A 28000-nucleotide genomic window follows, 5' to 3' on the forward strand; every position below is an offset into this window, starting at 1 on the left:
GAGTGGCTAAGGTAAATATTGGTCCTTTAGAGGATGAGAAGGGAGATTTAATAATGGGAGATGAGGAAATGGTTGAGGAACTGAACAGGTTTTTTGGGTCGGTCTTCACAGTGGAAGACACAAATAACATGCCAGTGACTGATGGAAATGAGGCTATGACAGGTGAGGACCTTGAGAGGATTGTTATCACCAAGGAGGTAGTGATGGGCAAGCTAATGGGGCTAAAGGTAGACAAGTCTCCTGGACCTGATGGAATGCATCCCAGAGTGCTAAAAGAGATGGCTAGGGAAATTGCAAATGCACTAGTGATAATTTACCAAAATTCACGAGACTCTGGGGTGGTCCCGGTGGATTGGAAATTAGCAAATGTGACACCACTGTTTAAAAAAGGAGGTAGGCAGAAAGCGGGTAATTATAGGCCAGTGAGCCTAACTTCGGTAGTAGGGAAGATGCTGGAATCTATCATCAAGGAAGAAATAGCGAGGCATCGGGATAGAAATTGTCCCATTGGACAGGCGCAGCATGGGTTCATAAAGGGCAGGTCGTGCCTAACTAATTTAGTGGAATTTTTTGAGGACATTAACAGTGCGGTAGATAACGGGGAGCCAATGGAGGTGGTATATCTGGATTTCCAGAAAGCCTTTGACAAGGTGCCACACAAAAGGTTGTTGCATAAGATAAAGATGCATGGCATTAAGGGGAAAGTAGTAGCATGTATAGAGGATTGGTTAATCAATAGAAAGCAAAGAGTGGGGATTAATGGGTGTTTCTCTGGTTGGCAATCAGTAGCTAGTGGTGTCCCTCAGGGATCAGTGTTGGGCCCACAACTGTTCACAATTTACATAGATGACTTGGAGTTGGGGACCAAGGGCAATGTGTCCAAGTTTGCAGACGACACTAAGATAAGTGGTAAAGCAAAAAGTGCAGAGGATACTGGAAGTCTGCAGAGGGATTTGGATAGGCTTGGTGAATGGGCTAGGGTCTGGCAGATGGAATACAATGTTGACAAATGTGAGGTTATCCATTTTGGTAGGAATAACAGCAAAAGGGATTATTATTTAAATGATAAAATGTTAAAACATGCTGCTGTGCAGAGACACCTGGGTGTGCTAGTGCATGAGTCGCAAAAAGTTGGTTTTCAGGTGCAACAGGTGATTAAGAAGGCAAATGGAATTGTGTCCTTCATTGCTAGAGGGATGGAGTTTAAGACTAGGGAGGTTCTGCTGCAATTGTATAAGGTGTTAGTGAGGCCACACCTGGAATATTGTGTTCAGTTTTGGTCTCCTTACTTCAGAAAGGACGTACTGGCACTGGAGGGTGTGCAGAGGAGATTCACTAGGTTAATCCCAGAGCTGAAGGGGTTGGATTACGAGGAGAGGTTGAGTAGACTGGGACTGTACTCGTAGGAATTTAGAAGGATGAGGGGGGATCTTATAGAAACATATAAGATTATGAAGGGAATAGATAGGATAGATGCGGGCAGGTTGTTTCCACTGGCGGGTGAAAGCAGAACTAGGGGGCATAGCCTCAAAATAACGGGAAGTAGATTTAGGACTGAGTTTAGGAGGAACTTCTTCACCCAAATGTTTGTAAATCTATGGAATTCCTTGCCCAGTGAAGCAGTAGAGGCTCTTTCATTGAATGTTTTTACGATAAAGATAGATATTCTTTTGAAGAATAAAGGGATTAAGGGTTATGGTGCTCGGGCCGGAAAGTGGAGCTGAGTCCACAAAAGATCAGCCATGATCTCATTGAATGGTGGAGCAGGCTCGAGGGGCCAGATGGCCTACTCCTGCTCCTAGTTCTTATGCTCTTATGTAACCAGAGAGCACAGGTTTAAATTAATGGACAACAGATTCAGAGGCACGATGTGAATTTCTTTATCCGGCAAGTTGTTATGTTCTGGACTGCACTGGCTGTAGGTGTGAATGAAGCAGATCAATAATAACTTTCTAAAGGGAATTTGTCTCATACTTGGACAGGAAAATTAGCAGGGTTCGGGGGAAGGAAAGGTGGGGCTAATTAGCTAGATCTTCCACACATCCATGATGGGCCAAGTTGACTCCTTCTTACCGTATCATTCTCTGGTTCTAACTGTGATTCTATGACTGAGAGGGATAAAGATTGGTTAAGGAGCTGGGTTTTAAGGAGGACCCTAAAGGTGAAGAAGGAAGCAGAAAGGTCAATGGATTTAGGGAGTGAATTCAAAGGAATGGGAACTAGGCAATTGAAATATTGGAAGCCAATGTGCAGAGAGGGAGATGTATAAGAGGCAGAGTTTAAGGAACAGTTATAGGGCTGGAGTAGGTCCTAAAGATAAGGAGGGTCAATGGCATGGAAGGATTTAAAATTAAGAGGCTAATTTTAAAATGGGAGTGTTGGAGAACTTGGAGCCAATGGAGGTCAGTCAGGACAGGGTTAATATATGAGAGAGTGGTGCAATATATTACAGGGCAGCATAGTTTTGGATGCGCTGAGGTTTGCAGATGCTGAGGGAAGGCAGGTCAGCTAGAAGAGAATTGGAATAGTGGTCTCTAAAGGTGAAAAAGGCATGAATGTGATATTTCTTCATCCTACACCAGCGAAACCAAGCTACAGCCTCTGACTCAAAATTGTCAATTTGGTGAGTAATTTTTTTTGCGCACCCATGCTCACCAGGACCTAATATGTAACATCCAAATTAGTTTAATATAGAATCCATCTGAAAGATCTTTTCATATATTCATTACTTTTGAGTGAAGAAGTATTTCCTGATTAGAAGAGTCTAAATACAATCTTTTCCAGTTTGAACTAGCGTCCTTATTTCTTGTTAAAGTAATATTCCAGATTAACTATTTCCACCTTTCACAATAATAAGGCCCCCTCTCAATTGCCTCCTGGTCATCTGAAGAACTCAAATCTGCCCAGACCTTCCTCATAGCTCAACGTCCTGAAATTGGAGGCATTGTGGCTCTTGTCTGCATTGCATCCAGTGTTTGAATTGCTCTGTTATTTCTTGGTGACCAAAACTGGTTGTAGCATTCAAGGTAAAGTCTGATATCCAATGCACTGTTAGATCATTCCCTCTTCTGACAGTTTTGACTATGAAGTCAAACATGCTTTTAGCTTTCTGTTTTGTACTCGTTAGATATGGGCCAGAATTCTCCGGTCATCGGGATTCACTTTTCCCGTTGGCAGCGCACACCCGCCAGAGGATTTTATGGTGGCATGGGGTGGATTCAGTGGGGAATCCCATTGACAATGGGTGGGAGAATAGAATCCCTCCCCCAGTGAACAGCACGCGGCCGACAGACAGGCGGCTGGGGAACTGGAGAACACTACCCATGGTTAGTCTTGAGTGCCCAATGGCTTGCTTCTAGGTGTCTCTGCAGCAGCATTTTATTTTTTGTTGAAAATGGAAGAAAAAGCTCTAACCAAAGTTTTGAAATGTAGTTTATGTTCCACCTTTGCAGCTATCTTTCTTGGGCATTATTCATTCATGTGTGCTGTGCCCGAACATAGCTCCTTGGCTCATTATCTGCTGATGATTCATCCTGAGCTGTTTCCTTGGCAATTATTTTTCCAGTGGTGGTTTACTATTGCCTTCCACTCTCAGTGACAGGGTGAGGAGGTAAGTCCCAAGTCTACCTTAGCCAGAACCAGAATCAAACCCGAGCCATTGGTGTTATTCTGGATCACAAGCTAGAATTAACCAGCTCCCTTTCTTGAGCATAAAAATGTCCAAATCTAAGCTAATAAATAATACTGCAATATAAAGCTAACAGTTTTCTAATAATATGATTGGAAAGATTCAAAGCAACAGTCACTAGTCATCAATAAATTATAGTTTTAAGTGATGTTCAGCCCTTTGTGAGGAAGCAACCGAAAACAGTAACGAGAATTGTCAGCCAATGCCTTCGTATGGACATCCCTTGCAGCTAGGAACTAATTTTGGGTTTGTTGACTCGTGTTTGTATACGCAATATTAATACACAACTGACTATTAGATTTTGTTTCTACATTACATTAATTATAAGCATGACTCACGTTACAAGTGTGAACACTCCCAGCAGTAAGTCTGAACACCAATAAAGAGTAATTGTTTTTCTAGGGAAAGACCACAGCCGAGTAGCACTGCCACATTGTTAATAGAAAAATCAGGCAAAGACGTTGCTTCCCAACAAAAACCCTGTTAATCTGTACATTAGCCTTAGATTTTCTGCTACTCAAAGATAATTTAAGTTTCTTTTGACAGAAAAAATTGAGGGGAAGGAAGAAAAATCCAGCAGAACCAATCTGACTCCACAGGAATTTGACTTTTTTCTTCCTACATTTTCTGGAATATTGTTCTGGCAACCAAGCTGGCAATAAATGTGGGAAATGAGAGAGATGGTGCAGTAAGTCAGACATCTTTTTTTTCCATTGATAAGATGCATCCCAGACTGGTGGGATAAAAGAGTCATTTGCCTTCTGGGCTTAAGGGAGTTTTGTGAAATGAATTTGGGTAACTTTAATCTGATTCATACTCATTTCCCAAGGAGTTATCAGCAGTATATAGTTAATTGAAGTGAGCAGCTTCCATCAGTACCTGCTTGAGGCATTTTCAAAATTAGTTACATAAAAGCTGGAGCGCAAATTTCAAAAGCTTGATTGGGATAGAAGTTTGTATGGGGGCCTGCATTCTCCGTAAGCGCGAACCTACGCTTTGCCGGCACCGCAGTCATGCTCGCGGATTTCCTGACGGCGTGGGGTGCCCACAATGGGAAACCCCATTGGCCGGCTGCTGGGACGGAGAAGGCGCACTGCACCAGAAAATGGGTGCAGTGGGACGGAGAATCCCGCCTGGTGTTTTTTGTTGAAGCTGAAAGGCTGTCTCTGTATGTGGGAGAGAGAAAGTAAAAGAGATCTGCACTGCAATACGTTAGACTTTACTGACTGCGCACTTTGCAACTTTTGTTGTAAGTGTAAAGATATTCGAAAGGGACACAGGAAAAGGTGCTGCCCTATTCTTCAATCCACAGACATTCTGCATTCTTGAAGGTTGAAGTTGATCTTTAGCGAGGCAAGAGTGGTGGGTGGGTTAGAGTGGCAGGGTTAACACCCAATGATTCTAATCAGGCATTGGCCAACACTGTCAAAGCACTCTTACATTAAACTGCCAATCACCTGAAAGAAGCTACAGCGTGCCTGACATGGGAAATGGAAAAATGTTGCACTGGTGCAGGAGGAATGCCATTCTGAAGATGGAGCAGAGGCACATTTTTCAGGTGGATTTGACAGTGTACATCTATGGGGCTACTAACCCAATATTGGGTGTCCAGATCACAAGATCCAACAGGTACCCACTCCCCATAGTAATTGACCTAAAATTTCTCAAGATGTCCAACACAGCTAAATAAGGCTATGCAATTAAAAAGTGAATTAGGACTCTGAGCAAAAGCTCACAAGTCACTGGCTTGCAGGTGCGTAGAGCCTACAGAAATGGTTGGTACATCTTGCAATATGTACCAATCACTGGTTCTTGATCTTTCCTGCATTCCTGCAAAACCATGTAAAGTAAGGCCTGCATGAAGATTCGGCACTTTTTAAAACTCTTGGTGATGCACTGGAAGTTTGCTGGAGGATTTGCTTGAAGATGGGGAGGTAGGGATGTAAGCAGAAGGTCATGGAGCTGCCCTTGGGGAGCCTAACCTGCCCTCTATCCCTTCATAGGTTCTTCTCTTTTGACACATCAACCCATAGAATCTTCACTGGCAACCCACTTGGTTCCAATAAAGGATCAGGAACAAAATAAAATAAAAGCAGCTGATACAAAGGTCGTGAAAGCCTTAGTGACAGCAGAAACAAATACAAAAATTTACAAGAAGAACCCTGAAAAGGACTCTACCTTTTCGATCTGGAAACCCCCTTAAAAGGCTTTCCTACTTAAAAGTCTCAGCCAAGTCCTCTTACTACCAAGCTTGCCAAGTCTTCTGGTATTTGGGGAGTGGAGCTCAGCATGTCAAGATAAGCAATAGCTAATTGGCAGCCTCTTTTATACACCTTTGCATTAAGCTGATTTGCTATTGCACGAATGATGTAACCACTGCCGCCCCCATACCCCCCAACCACACTGCTCCCTAGTTCAACCCTCTTGAATGCAGAATATCTGTGGATTAAAGAATAGCACAACACCTTTTTCTGTGTCCATTTGGGATATCTTTACATTTAAACATAAACAAAAGCTGTGACGTGTGCAATCAGTACAATCTAACATATCTCAAAACAGGTCTTTTCCTTTTGGGAAAATCGCGGCCATACAATATAAACTTAATCAAGGTTATCGTTAAATTGTTTTGAAACTGCACCCTCCACACCCTGCAAACCCTCATAACCCCCAACAGGTATGACTGGAAATTGGATAATTTATCAGTTGGGATATCTAGGGCGAAATTCTCCCCCAACGGCGCGATGTCCGCCGACTGGCGCCAAAGACGGCGCCAATCAGACGGGCATCGCGCCGGCCCAAAGGTGCGGAATGCTCCGCATCTTTGGCGGCCTAGCCCCAACATTGAGGGGCTAGGCCGACACCGGAGGGATTTCCGCCCCGCCAGCTGGCGGAAATGGCGTTTGTTGCCCCGCCAGCTGGCACGGAAATGCGGCGCATGGGCGGGAGCGTCAGCGGCCGCTGACAGTTTCCCGGCGCATGCGCGGGAGCGTCAGCAGCCGCTGAAAGTTTCCCGCGCGTGCGCAGTGGGGAGAGTCTCTTCCGCCTCCGCCATGGTGGAGGCCGTAGCGGAGGCGGAAGGGAAAGAGTGCCCCCACGGCACAGGCCCGCCCGCGGATTGGTGGGCCCCGATCGCGGGCCAGGCCACCGTGGGGGCATCTCCCGGGGTCAGATCGCCCCGCACCCGCCCCCCCCAGGACCCCGGAGCCCGCCCACGCCGCCTGGTCCCACCGGTAAATACCAGGTTTGTTTTATGCCGACGGGACAGGCAATTTCTGGGCGGGACTTTGGCCCATTCGGGCCGGAGAATTGAACGGGGGGTCCCGCCAACCGGCGCGGCCCGATTCCCGCCCTCGCCCAATCTCCGGTACCGGAGACTTCGGCGGGGGCGGGGACGGGATTCACGGCGGCCAACGGCCATTCTCCGACCCGGCGGGGGGTCGGAGAATGACGCCCCTAAATACCACTGATATCTCCTCAGAAATCTTGCACACTCCACATGCTCAGACAGAGAGATCTGCCTTCTAACACAGTAAAGGCTGGAAAGCGCATTTAGATCCAAGGCTAGGTTTTTGGGAAAAGATACCAGAAGACCTTATGCCAATTATCAGGTACAGTAATTTTAATAATGTTATTGTGAAATTTGTAATTGTATTATATTTTTATTTAGCTAAATCTGTACTTAGGACTGAGAAATTTGAATTACTGAAATAAGATTTTTTTAAAAAGAAGCATTTTAAGTGATTCAATTTTTTCATCTTTGATCTGTACATTTCCCACCTCTTCATGTTGCAAGTTGTTATTGCTTCACGTTCACCTAATCAACAGTGAAAGCCAGGTGGGAAAGACATCACATGACGTAAGTCGTGTGGCGACTAGGGGATTTTCACAGTAACTTCATTGCAGTGTTAATTGAAGCCTACTTGCGGCACTAATAAAGATTATAATTAAGTGCAAACTGTACTCACAATTTTAATACATGAAGAATACTTTGTTTCTTATTTCTATGTTATAACCCACACGAGATTTAAGGAATCGAACCTATTAGTCTCTCCAGGAGTCCCGTTGAGTATGAGCTTCCCTGCTGAGGGGCAGGGTCCCCACCCGCGGAGCCATGGACACTGTGTATAAAAGCTCAGCCCAGATGGGAGCCGAGCAGAGAAATACTGACTGGGATCTGTGTACAACGTGTAAATAGTTTCTTGTTGAATAAACAAAGAGTTTATTTTAGCCTCTCGTGTGGACTCCTCTGAGGACACAACAATAAATAATAAATATGTTTCCTTATTTTCCCACAAACCCATAGAAGAAGAGAATTTATAGAATCCCTACAGTGAAGAAGGAGACCATTCTGCCCATCGAGTCTGTACCTGCCCTCTGAAAGAGCACCATACCCAGGGCCACAGCTGCACCCTATCCCCATAATCCCACCTGACATGCACATCTATTGGACTGTGGGAGGAAACTGGAGCACCCGGAGGAAACCCACACAGACTCGGGGAGAACATGCAAACTCCACACAGACAGTCACCCAAAGCCGGAATCGAACCTGGGTTTCTGGCGCTGTGAAGCAGCAGTGCTAACCACTGTAACACTATGCCGAATTTTAGGAATTAGTTCTTATATTTGCTCGTTGCTATGGTCTCAATCATCATGCTACACTTGAGAGTTTACATGCAGATCACTTACAGATATGGCAATTTGTGCTATTTTGTCTGGTATCCCCCTTCAATTATCATACCAATGAATTAAAGTAAGTTTTTGGCTGCTTCCTATTGTACAGAGTTCAAATAGAAGCAAAATATTGTGCATGCTGGAAGTCTGAAATGCAAACAGCAAGTGCTGGAAACACCCAGCATGTCTGACAACATCTGTGGAAAGTGAAACAGAGTTAACGTCACATTTCTATCCTCCTGCAGTTCTGAAAAATATGCATACTTCAGAACTGAGGGAGGATAGAAATCTGATGGGATGTACACTGTTGAAAAGGAAGAACAAAAATGAACGTCTGGAACAGGGTAGGGGGAGAGGAAGAATAAATGGCAACAGAACGAGAGGCGAATGGAACGGTAATGGTTACAGTAAACAGATAAAGCTTTTGTTCAGGGGGAGTTTGGCAGAATATTGGACTGCTCCATCCAAAAGCAAAAACATGGAAAACATGATTCAGACTGGCACACGGCAAAAAAAAACATCAAATCAAATGGAATGCAGGGATCATGGTCTGAAATTATTGAATTCAACGTCAGATCCAGAAAGCTATAAGGTGCCTAATCGAAAGAGGAGGCACTGTTCCTTGAGCTGGTGCATGGTTCCACTGGAACATTGCAGCATGTGAACATGAGAGCAAGGTGCTGAATTTAAATAGCAAGCAACCGGCGGCGTGGGATCATGCTTGTGGACTGAGCAGACGTGTCTGCTCAATCTGTACTTGGCCTCCCCAGTAAAGAGGAGACCACATTGTGAACAGAAAATACACCATACTAAATTGAAAGAAGTACAAACACATTTGTCTCTTTTCTACAACAAATGCCATTATTTGTTCAAAGGATATGTTCCGTTTATTTTAGTCTGTGAGGAAAGAGTTAAGTCATTCTGTTTGTATTACACTATGAACCAATAGACTCAAATAACGTACAGGGCAATGACACATAGCTTAAATACTATACAAATAAATGGACACAAGTTTAAATACTGAACATTACGCAAAACCTGTACATTTCTAGTTAAAAGAAAAAGACTGTAGCAATCGAGTAGGCTAGCCACGAGGTTCCAAAATTCTATGCCAAATTAATTTTCTAATTTTATTAGAAAATACCTGCTTCATTTTAAAAACAGGCCACCTGTACCATGTGAAAAGTGTAGCATGATCAAATCCTTATAAACGCAACTCAATATTGCCAAGACAGTGTAAAATGGTGCCAAAACTGAAGAGTGCTTGCCATACACATTTCCATATGTTTCTATAAATACATTCAAAAATGTTTTTAGACGTTTTAAAAATGAATTAGTACAACCCCACAAAGCAATAAAATGAAATCTTATTGAGAAGTAGACATCGCATCAGCAGCAGTCAATTAGCTTGGATAAAAGATCAGGTGGCACGGTTGCATAATGGTTAGCATTGCAGCCTCACAGCGCCAGGGACCCGGGTTCAATTCTGCCCTTGGGTGACTGCCTGTGTGGAGTTTGCACATTCTCCCTGGGCACAGTTCTCCCATCGGGTGTCTAAGTGCCGACGTCGGAGTCCGCTCCCAGCTCCCTATTCTCCCGCCCCAGGGGGCTAGGAGCGGAGTCGCGTAAATGACGCGGCCAGCGCCGCGTAAATGACGTCACCCACTCTTGCGCGAGTTGGCCGGCGCCAACCCGCACATGTGCGGTTGCCGTCCTCCCCGAGGCCGCCCCGCAAGACGATGTCGGATGGATCTTGCGGGGCGGCGGAGGAAAGGAGGTCCTCCTTCAGAGAGGCCAGCCCGTCGATCGGTGGGCACCGATCGCGGGCCAGACCCCTTTTGAGGCCGCCCCCGGTGCAGTAACCCCTCTCGCCCCCCCCCACCCCCACAGGGCCACCCCCCCCCACAGCGTTCCCAGGCTGTTCCCGCCGGCAGCGACCAGGTGTGGACGGCGCCGTTGGAACCTGCCGTATTGGGCAGGCCGCTCAGCCCATCCGGGCCGGAGAATCGCCGCTCGCCCGTTGCAAACGGCGAGCGGCGATTTTCCCAGCGGCCAGCCGTGATTCTCACCGCGCCGGTTTGGGGGAGGGGGGTGGGAGAATTGCGTGCGGGCATCGGGGCAACGTGGCGGGACACACGCGGCGCCCCGGCGATTCTCCCACCCGGCCTGGGGGGATAGAATTCCGCCCCCTGAGTCTGCTTAGGTTTCCTCCGGGTGCTCTGGTTTCTTTCCACAGTCCAAAGATGTGCAGGTGAGGTGAATTGGCCATGCTAAATTGCCAATTGACAATTGTGGTGTCAAAGGTTAGGTGGGGTTCTGGGGATAGGGCGGGGATTGGGCTAAGGTAGAGTGGTCTTTTGGGGGGTCGGTGCAGACGCGATGGGTTGAATGTCTCCTTCTGCACTGCAGGAATTCTATGTAGGGACTCTATGACCCCAAAGATCCACCGGATTTCTCCCTCAGTGGAAATGCTAGGTATTAGTTGGGACCCTGTGCTCCGATTTGACCATTGAATGGCATGGGGGATGTTGCCCCTCATTATTTTCAAGGGTTGGGGTGTTATCCTTACCTACTGGGTGTCCTACTTCCCGTGCAGGGGCGCCTTTACTTTGGCTATGAGATCAGGGAGCACTTTAAAAATAGAGCCCGTTCTTTGTGGAGCTAAACTTGCCGACTCTATCAAGCCCCACCCCACCAGAGTGACGGTGCAAACCATTCCCCGCCCCCTGATTCTTCTGAGTGTCAGAAGATTTGGAGAGAAAACCTGACTGTGTTTCTGGGAGAAACATATCAGTTTTCAGTCAGTACCTGACACTTTGCCATTTTTTAGGAAGATTAATATAATAAGATAATCAGACATGTAGAACCCACTATTAGGTAAGAAAGTAACTTCCCTTGTTCTGGTGCTAAAATTGAATTTGTACAGGTGTTATCGCTTTTAATCATACAATTAACTTTGATTGGGGAAACAAAAGAGAGCCTGCAAACAAGGCATGAAAGCATCATTGTCAATTGTGGCTCACTGGTAGCACTCCCACCTCCAAGTTACCAGGGGCGTGTTTCTCCCCTACCCGGCGGGGTGGAGGGGTCCCGGCGGGATGGAGTGGCGTGAACCACGCCGGCGTCGGGCCGCCCCAAAGGTGCGTATTCCTCCGCACCTTTAGGGGCTAAGCCCGCGCCTTTAGGGGCTAGGCCCGCACCGGAGTGGTTGCCGCCCTGCGGGCTGGCGTAGAGGGCCTTTGGCGCCACGCCAGCAGGGGCCGAAGGGACTCCGCCGGCCGGCGGAAGTCCGCGCGTGTGCGGGAGCGTCAGCGGCTGCTGACATCATCCCCGCGCATGCGCAGCGGGGGGTCACCTACGCGTCGGCCATCGCGGAGGCTGATGGCCGACGTGTAGGGGAAAGAGTGCCTCCACGGCACAGGCCTGCCCGCGGATCGGTGGGCCCCTTTCACGGGCCAGGCCACTATGTGGTCACTCCCCGGGGCCAGATCGCCCCATGCCACCCCCAGGACCCCGGAGCCTACCCGCGCCACCTGGTCCCGCCAGTAAGGGACATGGTTTAATTCACACCGGCGGGACCGGCATAACAGCAGCCGGACTTCGGCCCATCGCGGGCTGGCTGAATCGCTGGGGGGGGGGCCCGCCGACCGGCGCGGCACGATTTCCGCCCCTGCCGAATCTCCGGTGCCGGAGAATTCAGCGGCCGGCGGGGGCGGGATTCACTCCGCCCGGCAGGGGGTCGGAGAATCCTGCCCCAGATTCTTGGTTTGTCGCACTCCAGGGCTTAAGCACGCATATCAAGGCTGACATTCCAGCTGAGCACTGTACTAATAATCGTTTGGTAGTACAGAACTTGAGTGCTGCTGAGCAAAGACGTTTCGTCGAAGTTTTCTATCTTGCACACATCAGGACAATCGCAAAAATACCAATGTCAAAACGGGACCGGCAAACCATTGAAGTCTCCGTTCACATCGGTGGGACAGGAAGATTCCGCCGGTGCGAAGTGGTTGAAAATTCAGCTGTTTGGTATGATCCACCCATCTTTGGGATGTACGGCCGATACTAGCATCGCACTGGCACTGAAATTCATATATCACATTGCTCATTTGTGCGATAGGCAGAACATCTTTTTAGCTTGATTGCAGCATTCTTGGTGAATACCACTTGTGATGCTGTTGCATCACAGCAGCGTGAAATAGCTAGGCTCACCTGTTGCTCAGATTTTGAGATGCTTGCCGTCCCAGTGTAATATGAACTCTTCAGGAGTGAAAGTGACCGTCTTAGGCCCATTCGTGAGTTTGTGTGATTATACAGCGTGAAATGATGTATCCGGGTAACCAATATTCTGCAGGTTGCCTTTGATACGCCTTACTTCAAGCTTCAATGGTAGGCAAAGGGCTGGGGCCATATCTGTAGGGTATGTGGGTGGTACTTCCCAAAAACTGGCAGATCATATCAAACTGCATGTCCCTTCCGCTATTCGCAATGGGCAAGGTACAGGCTTTACCCAACCATTCCATACTTGAAAAATTCAAACACAGGCTAGGATTTCCCACTCCCGTTCGCGTCGAGCATGTTTGGTGGCGAGAGAAGATAAAATCGCAAGAAGTCCAAAGTTGCAGATCACGTCAACGTAAAAGCAGAAAGCGATCATCCCCTTCCACCCGTCAGTGGAGGCTGCATTTCCTGCTGTTTGGCATCGAGAACTTCATTGTAATACTTCTGCGTATCATTATTGTGTCCATATGTTGGAATTATATGTCCATGTCAAAAGATGTGTCCACGGTAGTGTAATTTCAGAATGGCGCAATGCATGACTGGTCTCAGAAGGAGTGTACTTTGTGAGCAGAATTCTGAGGGGAGCTCAGAGGTGAGTGCAGTGCTGAGGAGGAAAATGTTGTGCCAGGGTAATGCCAGGCGTGCAATGGTGATGCCAAGGATGCCAGTGGGTGCAACTGGGTGAAGAATATCTCCATTGTGTGCTTGCTGTGTGCTGGGGTGACCTTTAAAAATAGAACCCGGATCATTGAAGTTCTGAGGTTGCCCACCAATTATATGTTGTGGAACAGCTGCCTGGTTTCCTTTTTGCACTAAGTCCGACACTATATGGGGTAAAAAGCTGCCACTGCTGTGGGTGGGGTCAATGCTGCTTCTCCCGCCCGATATCGCACTTTGCCGATATCGCACAAAATCTAACCTAATGTGTCCAGATGTGATTCTGCAATTTGAACAACATTTGCGAAATAATTCTCAATGTGCTAAAAATTACGCTGACAACCCGTTTCCGATTGTCAGTCAGCCTCACAGTGTGGTGTATTTGTGTCTACTGGAAGCTACATATATTAATACACAGAATCCTATTCTTTGCAGACAGAAAGAACATGGACACACATTGCGCCTGTTTCAACTAAACAAAATAAGTGATAGCCATTCGCTGGTTCATTCCTCAGGGCAAAGCCTTGACCAATCAGAGTTAAGCTGCCTGGTTTCAATTTTCAATCAATGCTTGGCAGTTTGTCTGACTGTCACTGCTAACTGATGCATTCTCCTTGACAACGCCTCTATCAGCCAGAGTCCACTTGCCAACCAATCAGCAATCTCTTCTCATACAATTTAAAGTTCTTGATTCCCTTGACATTGGTATTTTTGTAATTGTCCTGATGAGTGCAAGATAAAAAGCTTCAACAAAATGTCCTTTTTAAGCAATACCCGAGTGCTGTACTGCTGAGGTGCTGTCTTTTGGTAGAGATGTTAAACTGAGACCCTATCCAGCAGCTTGGGTGCTTGTAAAAGATGCAATGGCATTGTTTGTACAAGATGGGGCAGCACGGTAGCCTTGTGGATAGCACAATTGCTTCACAGCTCCAGGGTCCCAGGTTCGATTCTGGCTTGGGTCACTGTCTGTGCGGAGTCTGCACATCCTCCCCGTGTGTGCGTGGGTTTCCTCCGGGTGCTCCGGTTTCCTCCCACAGTCCAAAGATGTGCGGGTTAGGTGGATTGGCCATGATAAATTGCCCTTAGTGTCCAAAATTGCCCTTAGTGTTGGGTGGGGTTACTGGGTTATGGGGATAGGGTGGCGGTGTTGACCTTGGGTAGGGTGCTCTTTCCAAGAGCCGGTGCAGACTCGATGGGCTGAATGGCCTCCTTCTGCACTGTAAATTCTATGAAAAAAAAAAAAAAAACTGAATAGTTATCCTTGGTGTTCTGGCCAATTTTTATTTCTTACTCAACTTCACAAAAACCAATTGCGTGGAATTTTCCCATAATTTTTCAGAGTGACCAGATGCACTGACGAGTTTTCAGGTCAGATCTTGAACCTTTCTGACAAAAAGTAATTGGGGGCCATTGTTTATACCGTCAGTCTGGCGGGCCAGGGCCTGATAAAGCCACCGCCACAGACATTGGACACCGTCTTTAAATGGCACCCGATCAGAACTGAGGTGAAGCTCCCCCAGCCAACTCCCATTATGAAGGTATTGGGGGCTCTCCCCCCACCCACCGCCATGACAAATCATCGTGGCAATATCGCCTACTGCAGCTCCGACCCCCTCAACGCCCGCTCCCTCCTCGATTCCTGCTCCATCCTCTCAATGCAATGTTCCTCCACTCAAAGCCATGTTCCCTTCTACACTTCCTGTCCCCCCTCATTGGCCGCTCCCTCACTCAATACCAGGTTTTACCCACCCACCCTACTGCCTGCTCCCCTCTTCACTGCCAAACCCCCCACACTTCAAAGGCCTCAGCACTGTTCTCCATCATCACAAATAAGTGAAATCATCACAGGCCACCCCAACCCCCCCTCTATTTGGGCTCCTTGCAATGCACTCATGTGCCGGGGGCTGTGCCCAGGGCTACCCCTCTCACCCGGGACACTTGGTTAGGTGGATTGGCCATGGTAAATTGCCCTTAGTAACCAAAGATGTTAGGAGGGGTTATTGGGTTACGGGCTAGGGTGGAAGTGAGGGCTTAAGTGGGTCGGTGCAGACTTGATGGGCCGAAAGGCCTCCTTCTGTGCTGTATGTTCTATATATAACTTTAGTGACCTTGGCACCCCTGCGAGATCCCCTCGGCTGTTTATCAACGAGGGGGGAATCACATGACAGGTAAGCCCTTTAACAATAAGTAAATTCATTCACATGTATTCAAATGAGGGGGGGGAACCTCAATACATCACCAGCGATGGGTGGAAAAATCGGAAAACAAGATATCGTGGTGAGAACCCCGATTCTTGTGTGATTTTGCACCCACGTCACCATTCTCGCTGATGGTGAACGCGGGTGTAAAATCACCCCTGTTATCTTATTATTGTCACATTGCAGCTTGTGGGAGTTTGCTCTGCATAAATCTGCTGCTGTATTTCCTCCATTACAACAATGACTACATTGCAAAAGTACTTCATTGGCTGGAAAGTTCTTTAAAACATCCGTTGGTTGTGAAAAGTGCTATGTAAATGCAAGTCTTTGGGAATTCTCCAGCCCTGCCCACTGGTGGGAACTCCTGGTCCTGCTGAAGATAACCCCCCATCGCAGTTCCGGTGACGGCACAGGCGATGAATGGGAATCACTGTATGGGGGAACAGGGTGATCCTGCCAGTGGCTGATGGTGTTCTCCCAAGCCATGGAAAAACCCGCTATGCGGTTGTGGGGGTGGGGGGGGGGGGGGGGGGGGGGGGGGGTGCTGGAGAATTCTGCCCTTTCTTTCAGGAATTCGAAAACTCCACGAGCACGATTTTCCATCCTGTGGCCCCGTTTTCCTGCACGGCACGCCCTCGGCGGCAGCGGGATTCTCCATTCCCGTAGCTGGCCAATGGGGTTTCCCATTGTGACACCCCACACTGTCGGGAAACCCGCGGGGCGTGGGTGCGCTGCCGGCAAAGCAGAAGATCCCGCTGACGGAGAATTCCGCAGAATTTGTTCAGTCAATCCCATTTCTTCGACAGACCATAAATAGTCTCTTTTACCCATTCATTTAACCTCCAGAACCACCCCTTGGTTCAGTTTCCCTCCCACAGAAATACTGACAGATGATTTTTAAACTTGGTTAGGAAAGCATTTGCACAAGTGTTAGTAAATCATCAACTCTGCGCTTTGGATCAAAAATGCATCATCTCTGCTTTTGCAACCATTGGGTTAGTTGTCTTTTGCTATTTGCTTTCCATGTTCGCTGCATATCTATGGTAACCTTCTCTGAATGTGTGCTTCATGTTCTGTTAAGTAGTTACAATTTGTTAAGCTCAGAACACCATGCAAACAGAATCTTGGCAAACAGAATTTGCATGACAGTTCTGTTTTCTATTTTAACTCATTTATTTGAAATTAATCATACCACAACTGTAATAGCAGAGAGCTGTCTTGCAAATTAATTGAACATCCGCCTAACAAAATTGTTAAAAGTAATTTATAAGTTTTAGTTCTTTATTTTCCAAGTCAGGAATTCGCGGTGTGTAAAAGCAGCCCAATTTGACTGGTCCTGTGAATTACCCTTGTATGACTGAGTGCAGTAGCTTCCCCAGACAACCTGACTAAAGAACACAACTTGTGAAGAATCGGGGTGTTGCCCTGCTGCTCTGTGGCTGTGTGCTTGCGTACTTTATGAAGCTGATCGTTCATGTCCATGCTGCTGTGAGGAACTTTGTCCACTGGAAATGTACATCAGAAATTAAAGCTACTCGCCCACAATTTTCAAACTGTTAATCACAGATAGCAAGCACTCCAGTTTCCAGAATGAGCTTTTGACAAAAGCCAGTGTGGACTCATAAGACTGAATATTACGCTTAGGGTGGAATCCCCAGTGTGAAAGTTGAGGGCAAGCTCGCCCTCCCTTGGCTGGCTAGCCCCGTACTATTTTACGGCCATTGGGCTGTTAATTGGCTCGAAGTTGGCCTTCTACCCCATTGATGAGGAAGTAATGCCTCCAAGATCTGCCGGTCAGTCAAATGGCTGACAGCTCTCTTGTCCCATGAGCAGCATTAGGAGTGGTGGTCAGTGCCCAGAATCGAAGATAACTCGGGGGTTTCGCCAAAGCCAAGCTGACAGGCCTGGGTGACGAGGGTGGGGACTGGGTGGACAGGGCAGAGTGGGTGAAACATGGGGGTTGGGAAGAATATCTTGGAGGGGGGGTGGCACTGATTAGCACAGGGTACCCAAAAGGAGGCAACCCCTGACCTTTGCCCAGATCTCAGTCCATCAGGTTTTACTGGCTAGTCGGGACTGTTGTCGCCAGATGCCCCCCACCGGTGCAGGCAAAAACCCAATGGTGGCAAGAGGAGGCCATTAATTGGCTATTTAAGGGTCTCAGTTGCTCCACTGCTGAGTGGGCCATCTGACACCTCCACCACTACTGGTAAATTTTCAACTTGGGTGGGTACTATGGTTAGACACTGGGAATAGCATCACTGACATTACACCTTGCCATCCTACACCCAAGGGGCCATTAAATTTAATCCATTAAATTATCATTTTACATCATGGTGTCAGCCTATACATTTCTCTCTCTTTAGGGTCAACCATATCATGGCTCATAAAGTCATTCTTTAAAGATTAATTCAGCATATCACAACTTCAGATCAGATAAAGTCCGGTGTGTTTTTAAAATTTCATTAAATAAGCTGAAGTCCCAGATAATTTGAATTTTGAATATCAGTTTTTGAACAGTGCTCTCACCTTAAGTAGTAAATTACAAAGGAAATTTCACCTGTATAATTGATACATGTGGTAAACCACTGTTGCACCTATATTCGGTGATGTAAGGTCGGACCTGTACTACAGGTTCACCGGTAGTCCGGGGAGGTGAAGATGGTGGTGCCCATTGTCCGTAAACGAGGAGGGTGGGGGCAATAGCGCTGACTGCATGAGCCTGGCACACCGCGGTGAAGTGCCCCTTCTTTCCGCAAGCCTTACAAAGGGCAGCGCAGGCCGGGCAGCGTTGGCGGGGGTGTTTCTGCTGCCCGCAGAAATAACATCGGGGACCCCCTGACAGTCACAGTCCCGGACGAGTGGGATTAGGGCCCGCCAGAAGTCTTCTATGGACTCACCAGGGAGTTGAGAGCGAGTGGCGCGTATGTGCCTGGCGAAGAGCGTGTTCGTCTTCTGCGCGTAATTCTCCTTGAGAAGCGCATGGCTTCAGTGTAGATCAGCGCGTTCTGGATTAGCGGAAAGATGCTGGAGCTCAACCTTGAGTACAGGATCTGTATCTTCTGAGCCTCCGAGACAGGGCTGGGCGCCGAGTTGATGTACGCCTCGCAGCAAGCTAGCCAGTGTTGAAAGTCCTTTTTGGCGTCGCTTGATTGCGGATCCAGCTGCAGGCGATCCGGTTTGATACGGAGGTCCACCTTTTGAAAATCTTAGAACAATAAATTCTCAGTTGTACCCAACTCAAGTCTTTGTGCAATTGATCGTGCCTCAATTCAACAATCCCAGAAAGAAGGAATGGAATTCATCCATGCCCTGCCAGCAGGATCAATGGTGGGTGGAGGAGTGGGGGGTGGGGGACAATTCGGCAGGAGGTCAAGAAATCGGTCTTACGCAGTGTGAATTTACAGCAGGATCTTCTGATGCTGCCTGCCATGGCAGATCGGGAATCCTGCTGGAGGCTGCTGTGAATTCAATTTGCACCCCGCAAATGATTTGCAGATGAAGGTCTGACGGGAATCTTTTCCCCCACACACGATTCTCCATTACCCCTGAGGGAAAACATGGGCGGGATTCTCTGGTCCGCCAATCGCATTTTCCGGCTCGGAGAGCACTTTCCGACATTGGGATTCTTCGTTCCCGCAGCCGGCCATTGGGGTTTGCCATATCACCACCTCACACTGTCGGGAAACCGCTGGCGTGGGTGCACTGCCGGCAGACCGGAGGATCCTGCCTTCAGAGAATTCCGCTGCAAATCTGTCCAAAACACATCTGGTACATTGTGGCGTACAAAAGTCAGGACTTACTTGTATCATAGAATTTACAATGCAGAAGGAGGCCATTCAGCCCATCAAGTCTGCACCGGCCCTTAAAAAGAGCATCCCATCCAAGCCCACACCTCCACCCTATCCCTGTAATCCAGTGAATTCACCTAACCTTCAGGACACTAAGGGGCAATTTATCATTGCCAATCCACCTAGCCTGCCCATCTTTGACTGTGGGAAGAAACCGGAGCACCCGGAGGAAACCCACGCAGACATGGGGAGAAAGTGCAAACTCCACATAGACAGTCACCCGAGGCTGGAATTGAACCTGGGTCCTTGGAACTGTGAGGTAGCAGTCCTAACCACTGTGCCACTGTGCTGCCCCAGAACGGGAAGAAGGACTGGAGCTGTCTCGGAGTTCGCGATGGATGCTTCCGGCAATCCTGGACCCTGGAACACTGCAGCTAGGTGGCAGGAGCATTTATCAGATGGCCCTTCCAACTTCAGTGCCATCGAGAAGGTCCATCTTCTTTCTTCAGGACGTTCCATATTACGTCTTCATTGGTGGGTCAGTAATGTCAGCAGCCTTTACAATATGACACCCGGCTATGATGGCAGAATGTGTGCCATCTAGCTAGCCCTACATTGGAGGGAAGTGCATAAACCCTGCACCGCATTATTAATTACACCGGGATGAAAGATATAGGAGAAACACTCCTTGTCCCTGCCCCCGGCACGGTACTTAGGGTGGAATCCTCTAGCTCTTCCCACCGGTGGCACATTCGGTCATGCTGAAGTCAAACCCTGCCGCAGGTTCCCCGACAGTGCCATGGGTGAGGAATGTAAATTACCATCGACTTCGGTGGGACCGGAAGATCCCGATGGCAGCCGATGGTGAGCCGCCTCCCACTGCGGGGGCTGGAGTGTACCACCCTTAATCCTGGATGGGTGAATTCTGCCAAAGGGCTTGAATTTGTTAGCACTGTTGCTTCACAGTGCCAGGATAATGGCCGGAAGTGGCGGGATTCTCTGCTCACGCTGGCAGCGCACCCCCGCCCAGGGGTTTCTCGATGGCATGCGGCGGCTTAAATGGAAATTCCCATTGACAGTGACAGGAGTAGAGAATCCTACTGCCAATGAACGGCACGGCACGGCACCTCCCGCTGCTGGGAAACACGCGTCTGGGACGCTGGAGGATCCCACCCAGTATTTTACATGACCTTCGAGTGCCCCAAAGTGCTTTGTTGCCTATGAAGTACGTGTGATACGTAGGGCACGATTTAGCGAACGGTTAGCCACAGGCAAAAATCGCATCACGGCTGCTAAATATCGTAGGAGGCAAAAACGGGATTTACGCCAGCAAGATTTCAGAATGTGATCTTCCCAGGCCTTCCCCAATGTCACGATCAGCTTCACACCCAGAACGGGCACAAATCTGATTAAAATGAATTTTTATCCATTGGCATCTATTTAATGGGCTTAACATCGCATCTTTAGCTTCCATCAAATCTTCCATCCCACCAGGCATGAGGTCACGCTGGCGTTAGCACTGTTGCTTCACAGCTCCAGGATCCCAGGTTCGATTCCCGGCTTGGGTCACTGTCTGTGCGGAGTCTGAACATTCTCCCCGTGTCTGAGTGGGTTTCCTCCGGGTGCTCAGGATTCCTCCCACAAGTCCCGAAAGACGTGCTGTTAGATAATTTGGGCATTCTGAATTACTCTGTGTACCCGAACAGGTGCCAGAATGTGGCGACTAGAGGCTTTTCACAGTAACTTCATTGCAGTGTTAATGTAAGCTTACCTGTGACAATAAAGATTATTAATTATATTAATGACCAGATATATCCTACTTGAAGTCCTCACTATCATAATCCTATCCTTTAAAATGTTTTGAAATCCACTTTTAACCCATCTTAAAATCCAATAATTAGACAAGGTGAAATAAAACAATTGATGTAGAGGTTCTTGAAGAGCTTTTCATGTTTTAAATGCTTGTAGAAATACTTCATAGTATGTACAGCCTGGCAATCTTATCACTCAATAAATACTGCTTAAAACCTTTGAAAAATATTATCTGACTAGGATCCAATCTTAAGTTGTTTTGGTGATTCTTAATACTGACAATAGGCCCAGATAGCATGCAAATAACAAGACCATCATTCATCAAAGCAAATATACATTCTGAAGGTTAATTTATTACCATGGATAATATACATAGTTTTATCCAGTTAACCATTGTCTGAAGGAGAGTTATAGATGCAGAGCATTTAAAAGATTACAAACATTTAAAAGGCACATTTAACAGCTTTCCAAATGCAAACTTAACTAAAACATTGTTGAGAAAAGGGACTGTTGCACACTTATCCTGCCAGAAATGTTCAGCAGGATATTGCCTGGATCAGTAGCTTAGTGAGATTCAAAGTGAGGGTAATTTGTGCACGCAAGGTTTTTATGTTATCACACTGAAAGGACTATAGATTGGGAAGAGGACAGTTTCAAAATTGCCTCTCATTGTCAAAATTAAGCATTTCCAGTATGGATTTCTTTGTTACAAAATACTGCAATTTCTACTTTGCTTCAAGAGTACGTTTTAGCCCCCGCGTCTCAATGTCACCATTAGAGCATTTCCATTTTTAGACAAACAATCTTCATGGCCTCTCTGAGTAAAGCAATTTTTGCTAAATTGTGGGAACCTTTGTGCAAAGTTTCAGAGCCATTAGGCAAAGTGGTGGAATTGCTCAAATTGGCCCTGGTCATACTTTTTATCCGCACATGCATATCATTCTTGTATTTTCCTGATAGTTTTCTCTGTATCAATACAAGGGAATGCAATTTAACAACAGCCATGCAACTAAATATATTTTAGTATTTCTCTTGCAATATTTAGACATTGTATTGGGAAGCTTTTGATTGGAAGTTATCGCATAACATTTATGTTTCTCTTGAAGAAACATAAACATTTATGTTTCTGTCGAAGAAAGAGTCATATAGACTTTGACTCAAATGCAATTGGGTGGTACAGAAATTGAAACGTAAAAAAAAAGATGTGGTTTACAGAGCAGGTTGAATTTTGCAAGACCATGCTATCAGGGAACAAGTGTCGTGAGAAAGGCATGGAGGTTTGCAAGCACAATTTGCTGTATTCTAGTTTCCACAGGCAATTTAAAAAAATGACTTTGAGGCTGAGGTGTTATTGAGCTCCATCCTCCTTACATATTCAGATATGATACAAGTGCTTCCATGCTGGACGTCACAGATTTGGAGAGAGCTGATAAAATGGCATAGTGGGCGAGAAGACCATCCCCTCCCCCCATGTCCTTACCTCACTATTTTACGACTCTCCCCACCTCCTAGCCCGAGACCAGAGGACTGGTAAAATCCAACCCCATCATTGTGGTTACTCAGGATGAGTGGGAGCAGTGAGGGTTTATCCCAGCAAACCCAGTCAATACTTGGTGACGTAAATCAAGGCGCAAATCTTTAAACTAGCTTAGTTGATAATGCTGCGAATATACAAGGTAACAATTTTGATCAGATTCCCTTACTTTGATAATTACGTTCCCCCATTGTTTATATCTGCATCCCATATGTATTACCTTCCTTTTCAAACCTTTGCTTCAAAATCCAATACACACACCTAAAACCTTTAGGTGAAAAATGGACCTGAAACTTGGAACACGACAATACCATGCTGAAATTTGGGGCAAAGCTGTGGAATGACTACAGATTGTAGTGCAATATATCAAAGTAGAAATATGCAAGCCTTAAATTTCCTCTTTTCAACTTAAAACCACCATCATCTAGATGAGTGGAGCAAAACGTGAGGCAGAATATTAATATGCAACCTTCCCCAACCAGCAAAATTTCCAGTCATAGTGGAGATGCTAGTGTACTATCACATGTGGGAAAGCAAATTATAACACTTGCACATGAGGAAATTATATAAATCCCATCACTCGCAACTTAATAACAGTGTTCATCACTGGTCTCCAGTCTTGCTAAAGGCATCAATATAGTTAACATTAAGAACATAAGAACCAAGAACAGAAGTAGGCCATTAAGCCCTTTAAATCCACTCCATCATCCTGTGATCATGGCTGATCTTCTACTTCAACACCATTTTCCTACACTATCCCCATATCCCTTGATGTTTTTAATATGTAGAAATCCATCAATCGCATTCTTGGAATACACGCAATGAAAATTGGGATTCTTTACTGCAATCAGGAATGAGTGCTGCAGGACAGAAACTGCCCTATCTACAAAATAAAAACTTGCCTATTTTATCTTTATAAAGTTTCAGGTCGACTGTTGGATTGTCTTCACTCATTGAATCGGGGAAGATACAGTCAGCTGTGCTTTCGATATCATGGCATGCATCAATATATTTAATTTCTCAGGATCCTGGAAGCAGGGTTGGCGGTGGGGAGGTTAGGTAACACATGTTGCACAGGGCCCTAAAATGGACATTAGATCCCTGAATGATGTGTTTAAGAGGCCTACTGCTTATTTTAGATGGCAGCCTGGTATGTCTAGAAAAATGGGCCTGACAGATTTAGCAGTGGTCGCAACACCAAACTGAGCACTGGCTGTATCACTACTATATTAGTATGCTTTGCAATTGTTTCATGCACAAAACCTGGATGTAATATGTATTATTTTCTACCTTAAAAAAAGAGGCTTATTCTGAAGTTCGGAAGAGAGTGAGAGAGAGGTGGAGTTGAGAAGGAGGGCAGTCTCTTTTGATGTGTTAGCTATCACAATGACAAGGTAGTACTGTCAAATGGATAAGTGGCAGAATAGATGTATACTTATGCTACCTTGGGATTCAAATCAAAAAGCTACTTATTATCTTGTAAATAAATTGAGAATTTTGTATTTCATTAGATGGCTACAAATATGTTTTTTAATTAACTCACGCATACATTTAAGCCATTCTGTTGCATCACAGAAGTGCTGCTGTGTGAAGCTATTTGCCAAGGCATAGTTGGTTATGTTTAAAGAAAATCACAATGTAATCTTAGACCAATAATATAGAAACAGCTAAATAATGAAAATAATAGTTAGTATAACCTATAACCAATTTTAATTTCAAAAGAGGGCATTTATCCTCGAGTTAGGCCCTGATCTAATTTTTGTACTCATGTGCAGTCCAAAGTGATTCGTGGCAGGTTACTGATAAGTTGTAAATGCCAATCTTTTGGTTGATTACTGTTCTATTTTAAGACCATTAGAGGAATCTGAATGTCATAGTATTAACAAAATAATTTAAACAGGCAATAAATGAAATTGGACACCAACATTAAGAACGTCGGGTTACAGGGATAGAGTGGAAGTGAGGGCTTAAGTGGGTCAGTGTAAACTCGATGGGCCGAATGGCCTTCTTCTGCTCTGCATGTTCTGTGTTTTAACAGTCCATATTTGATTACTTTTATCAGTAAATGTTAGGTGGCCACTTATGCCGAGTGTGACACCTTCTAACAAATTGTATTATAATCATGGTAATACATTGCATAGGAGCAATAAGTATGTGTCAGCTTCCCGGGGAGATGATCCTACAGGCATTTGTTTATGCAATGGTTTTTCTGTTACATTACTGGAAAATCCTTCTTAATTTTTGTTACATGTTTCAATTGGAGTTTTTAACAACCTGATTATTAGTCAGCAGGGCTCACCATAGCATGGATAATTCCAAATTATTTAGTTTGTTTTTCTCTCTTAAATTAAGTTGTGGTCAAAATGGAGGGTGGAATTTCATAGGTAGATTTTGAAACCAGACTTAACCAGCGTGTCACCTTAAATTATCTTTGTTGGTTTTGACAAAAATTGCAACCACCACCTATTCTGGTTTCTTTTATTCTGAGGGGTCGCTGAATTAACTGTCAAACAACGGGGTAATTTTAACGTTTAAAGATTCTGACGAATCATGGCATTAAAGGTAGCCTTTTAGGAGCAATCTCATTTTTACACAAGGCTTGAAAAAGCAACATGACTTTCAAATAAATGTCTGAGTCAGAAGCCTTTAGGATAGAAATAATGTCAGAGATTGAAAACAAAACTGATGATGTGAGGGATATCCTTACCAAAACTCATCCTTCTGGTTGTTAATTAAAATAGATCAGTGGACAATTTATTGCATGTGTTTCTTTAAAGATTAGCAGTTGCACAAATGTACAAAAATTCTATTTGATTTATTGATTTTCTCAACTTCAAAACGACAAAAACAAATTAACTTCCAAGCTGTCCTTGATGTCCTTGTGAAAATGTCAAACAGCCTTTAACATGTTTATTGCAGATCACCATAGTTTGAAGCCAGCTCGCTAGACAACAAGGTACGTCAAAATAAGTAGAAGCTTTTGTTACAATTCTTAAGATTTTAGATCTATTTTCAACAATTGCTGATTATGCAGAAGCCAACAGAAACCGCAACTTATTCGGAGAATCACACACCATATCAGTGGCAGTTTTAAACCCTGGAGGCCGACAGTAAAATCTTTGGAACTCACCATTACCCATGGCTAACACTTGCATATTCTCAAACTCCAGAGTTGTATAAGCAGGGTCTAAGGCTGCAGTGTAATCTGGCAAGTCCATTTCTATCAGAGCTTTCGACAAGCGCATTGTTACCAAAAACTCCAACAATCCCCCTTTTCAGTGAACTTCTCTGAAGGTTGACGACCACTCTGCCAGACTTACATTGAGTGTCTCTCTATCAGCTATGATGTTTAACAAGCATCTTACTGAAACGAAGCACTCGCTATATGCTGATGAGGGGTGGAGGGGTTTTCATGTTAATATTTAATCTCTTGTCCTATCAATACGTTTAAAAAAAGAAAGCACTGATTTCTGAAGCAGCTTATTATTTAATGACATGCAGTTTGCTGATCTCAGCTACTGTTTGCTTAATAATTGTTAGCAAAAGATGATTGAGCGGAGTACATATTATATCATTGCCTTTCTTTCCACAGCCAATCCTCACTTCTATCTGCCATTGTTGAACAGAACTCCAGAAAAAAGAAAGTGTCATTTTCATGACTAACACAACATAATACTATAGTATATTTTATGTTTTATAGTTAAGTTATATTCTGGATGACAAACCTGGAAAAACAGTTTGCTCAGTATTTTATTAATGTACAACAATATGATTTTTAACTACTCACAGTCAAATGTCAGTTATGAACCAGTGCTGCTGTACTAAAATGGTGCAGGTGAATTAAAACTGACCTCGCACTTTATTGTTTTTTTCTCGACCATAAAATGCCCCATGCAAATGGCAGTTAGTAGTTGAATGAGTTGACAAATGTTGTCCTGAAAAGGTTTTTGACGATGCACCTCTTTTAAAAAAAACTTTTCGACAATACAAGGATGGTCCATGAAATTCCCTAACTATAAATTAAAATTTGTGATGAATAAATCAGTGTAAGATGTGGGTATAGAACAATACCTTTAACTGCACATTCTCCCTCTCTCTTCTACAGTAATCATTAATGGCTCAATTTTAATCGGCCTTCTGCTGGCTGCTTGATTCTGTCAATGACCCAAACAGCCCTACCCACTGCACCTTCATTTGTGCACGCTGTTCCTTTTCTGGCGTACAGTGGCTGTTTCCACTTCCATCATCTGTCTGTTCGGGGCAGCACGGTAGCACAGTAGTTAGCACTGTGGCTTCACAGCGCCAGGGTCCCAGGTTTGATTCCCCGCTGGTTCACTGTCTGTGCAGAGTCTGCACGTTCTCCCCGTATCTGCATGGGTTTCCTCCAGGTGCTCCGGTTTCCGCCCACAGTCCAAAGACGTGCAGGTTAGGTGGATTGGCCATGCTAAATTGCCCTTAATGTCCAAAAAGATTAGGAGGGGTTATTGGGTTACGAAGATAGGGTGGAAATAAGGGCTTAAGTGGGTCAGCGCAGACTCGATGGGCCGAATGGCCTCCTTCTGCACTGTATGTTCTATGTTCTATGACATGATCGTTTTCTTGTAATGTTGTTTATTTCATCATGTAAAATGTCTCAAAGGTATTTTCACCCTGTTGCAAATTAAAATTGGAACAATTCCGGTGGAAGAAATCAAATGGACACCACCCTGACAACTGAAGAAACACAATGGGCGGGATTTAGCCCATTAGCCATGGGCACAAATTCCCCCAAATCGCACGCGAGCCCAAAAATGGGATTTGGACCGATGAGATTTCGGAATGCTAGAACATCAGGATGATTCTCTGGCCGTGTTGCACCCAGCACAAAACCTGTTATGTTGGGAGAATAGCAGGAAAGCCCTGAAATGGGATTCCCACCCGGCACTGAACAGTGCGGGATGCTCCAGGTCTGCTGCAGTTGAGGTAACCTGGTTCACACCCAGTGAGGTCGTGAACCAGACTAGCATATTTAAATCCCAGTTTAAATACGCTGGGACTGTTTGAAGACGGACTCTCCCGGCTTCTGGTGTTCACTGCGCCCCCCGCTGCGTTCCCCCCACAATTCTAACTGCAGTGTGAAGCTGGCAGGAATCATTACTGGTCTCCACCATCGGAGACCAGATGTGATGACCACACCAGGGGCTCTGAGTTCATTGTAGCCTTTGGGTGGTCAAGGGCATGGCAGGAGAGTGCCATGGCACTGCACACTGGCAGTGCCAACCTTTCACACTGCCAGGGGGAATGCCAGGTTGGCACTGAAAAGGTGTGGGGCCTGTAAGGGGACATGAAAGAGGGGGCCATGATGGGTGGGGGCATTTGCTGATCCCATCGT

The 28000-nt window shown here is 45.8% G+C and overlaps 1 protein-coding gene across 2 annotated transcripts in view; it reads right to left on the bottom strand.

Moving 5' to 3' along the window:
• hnf4a (hepatocyte nuclear factor 4, alpha) overlaps positions 1-28000 on the bottom strand; it is a 285470-nt gene that overhangs the window by 74289 nt on the left and 183181 nt on the right. The window contains exon 1 of one of the 2 annotated variants that reach the window (XM_072514801.1): positions 25760-25971. The exons of the other annotated variant lie outside the window; for it this stretch is intronic. Within the exon in view, the coding sequence (XP_072370902.1) occupies positions 25760-25874 (115 nt within the window). The 5' untranslated portion in view covers positions 25875-25971. Of the gene's footprint in view, positions 1-25759; positions 25972-28000 lie in introns of those variants that run through there. 2 annotated transcript variants of the gene reach the window in all.

The sequence above is a fragment of the Scyliorhinus torazame genome, chromosome 8 (assembly GCF_047496885.1).
Source record: "Scyliorhinus torazame isolate Kashiwa2021f chromosome 8, sScyTor2.1, whole genome shotgun sequence".
Lineage (NCBI taxonomy): Eukaryota > Metazoa > Chordata > Chondrichthyes > Carcharhiniformes > Scyliorhinidae > Scyliorhinus > Scyliorhinus torazame.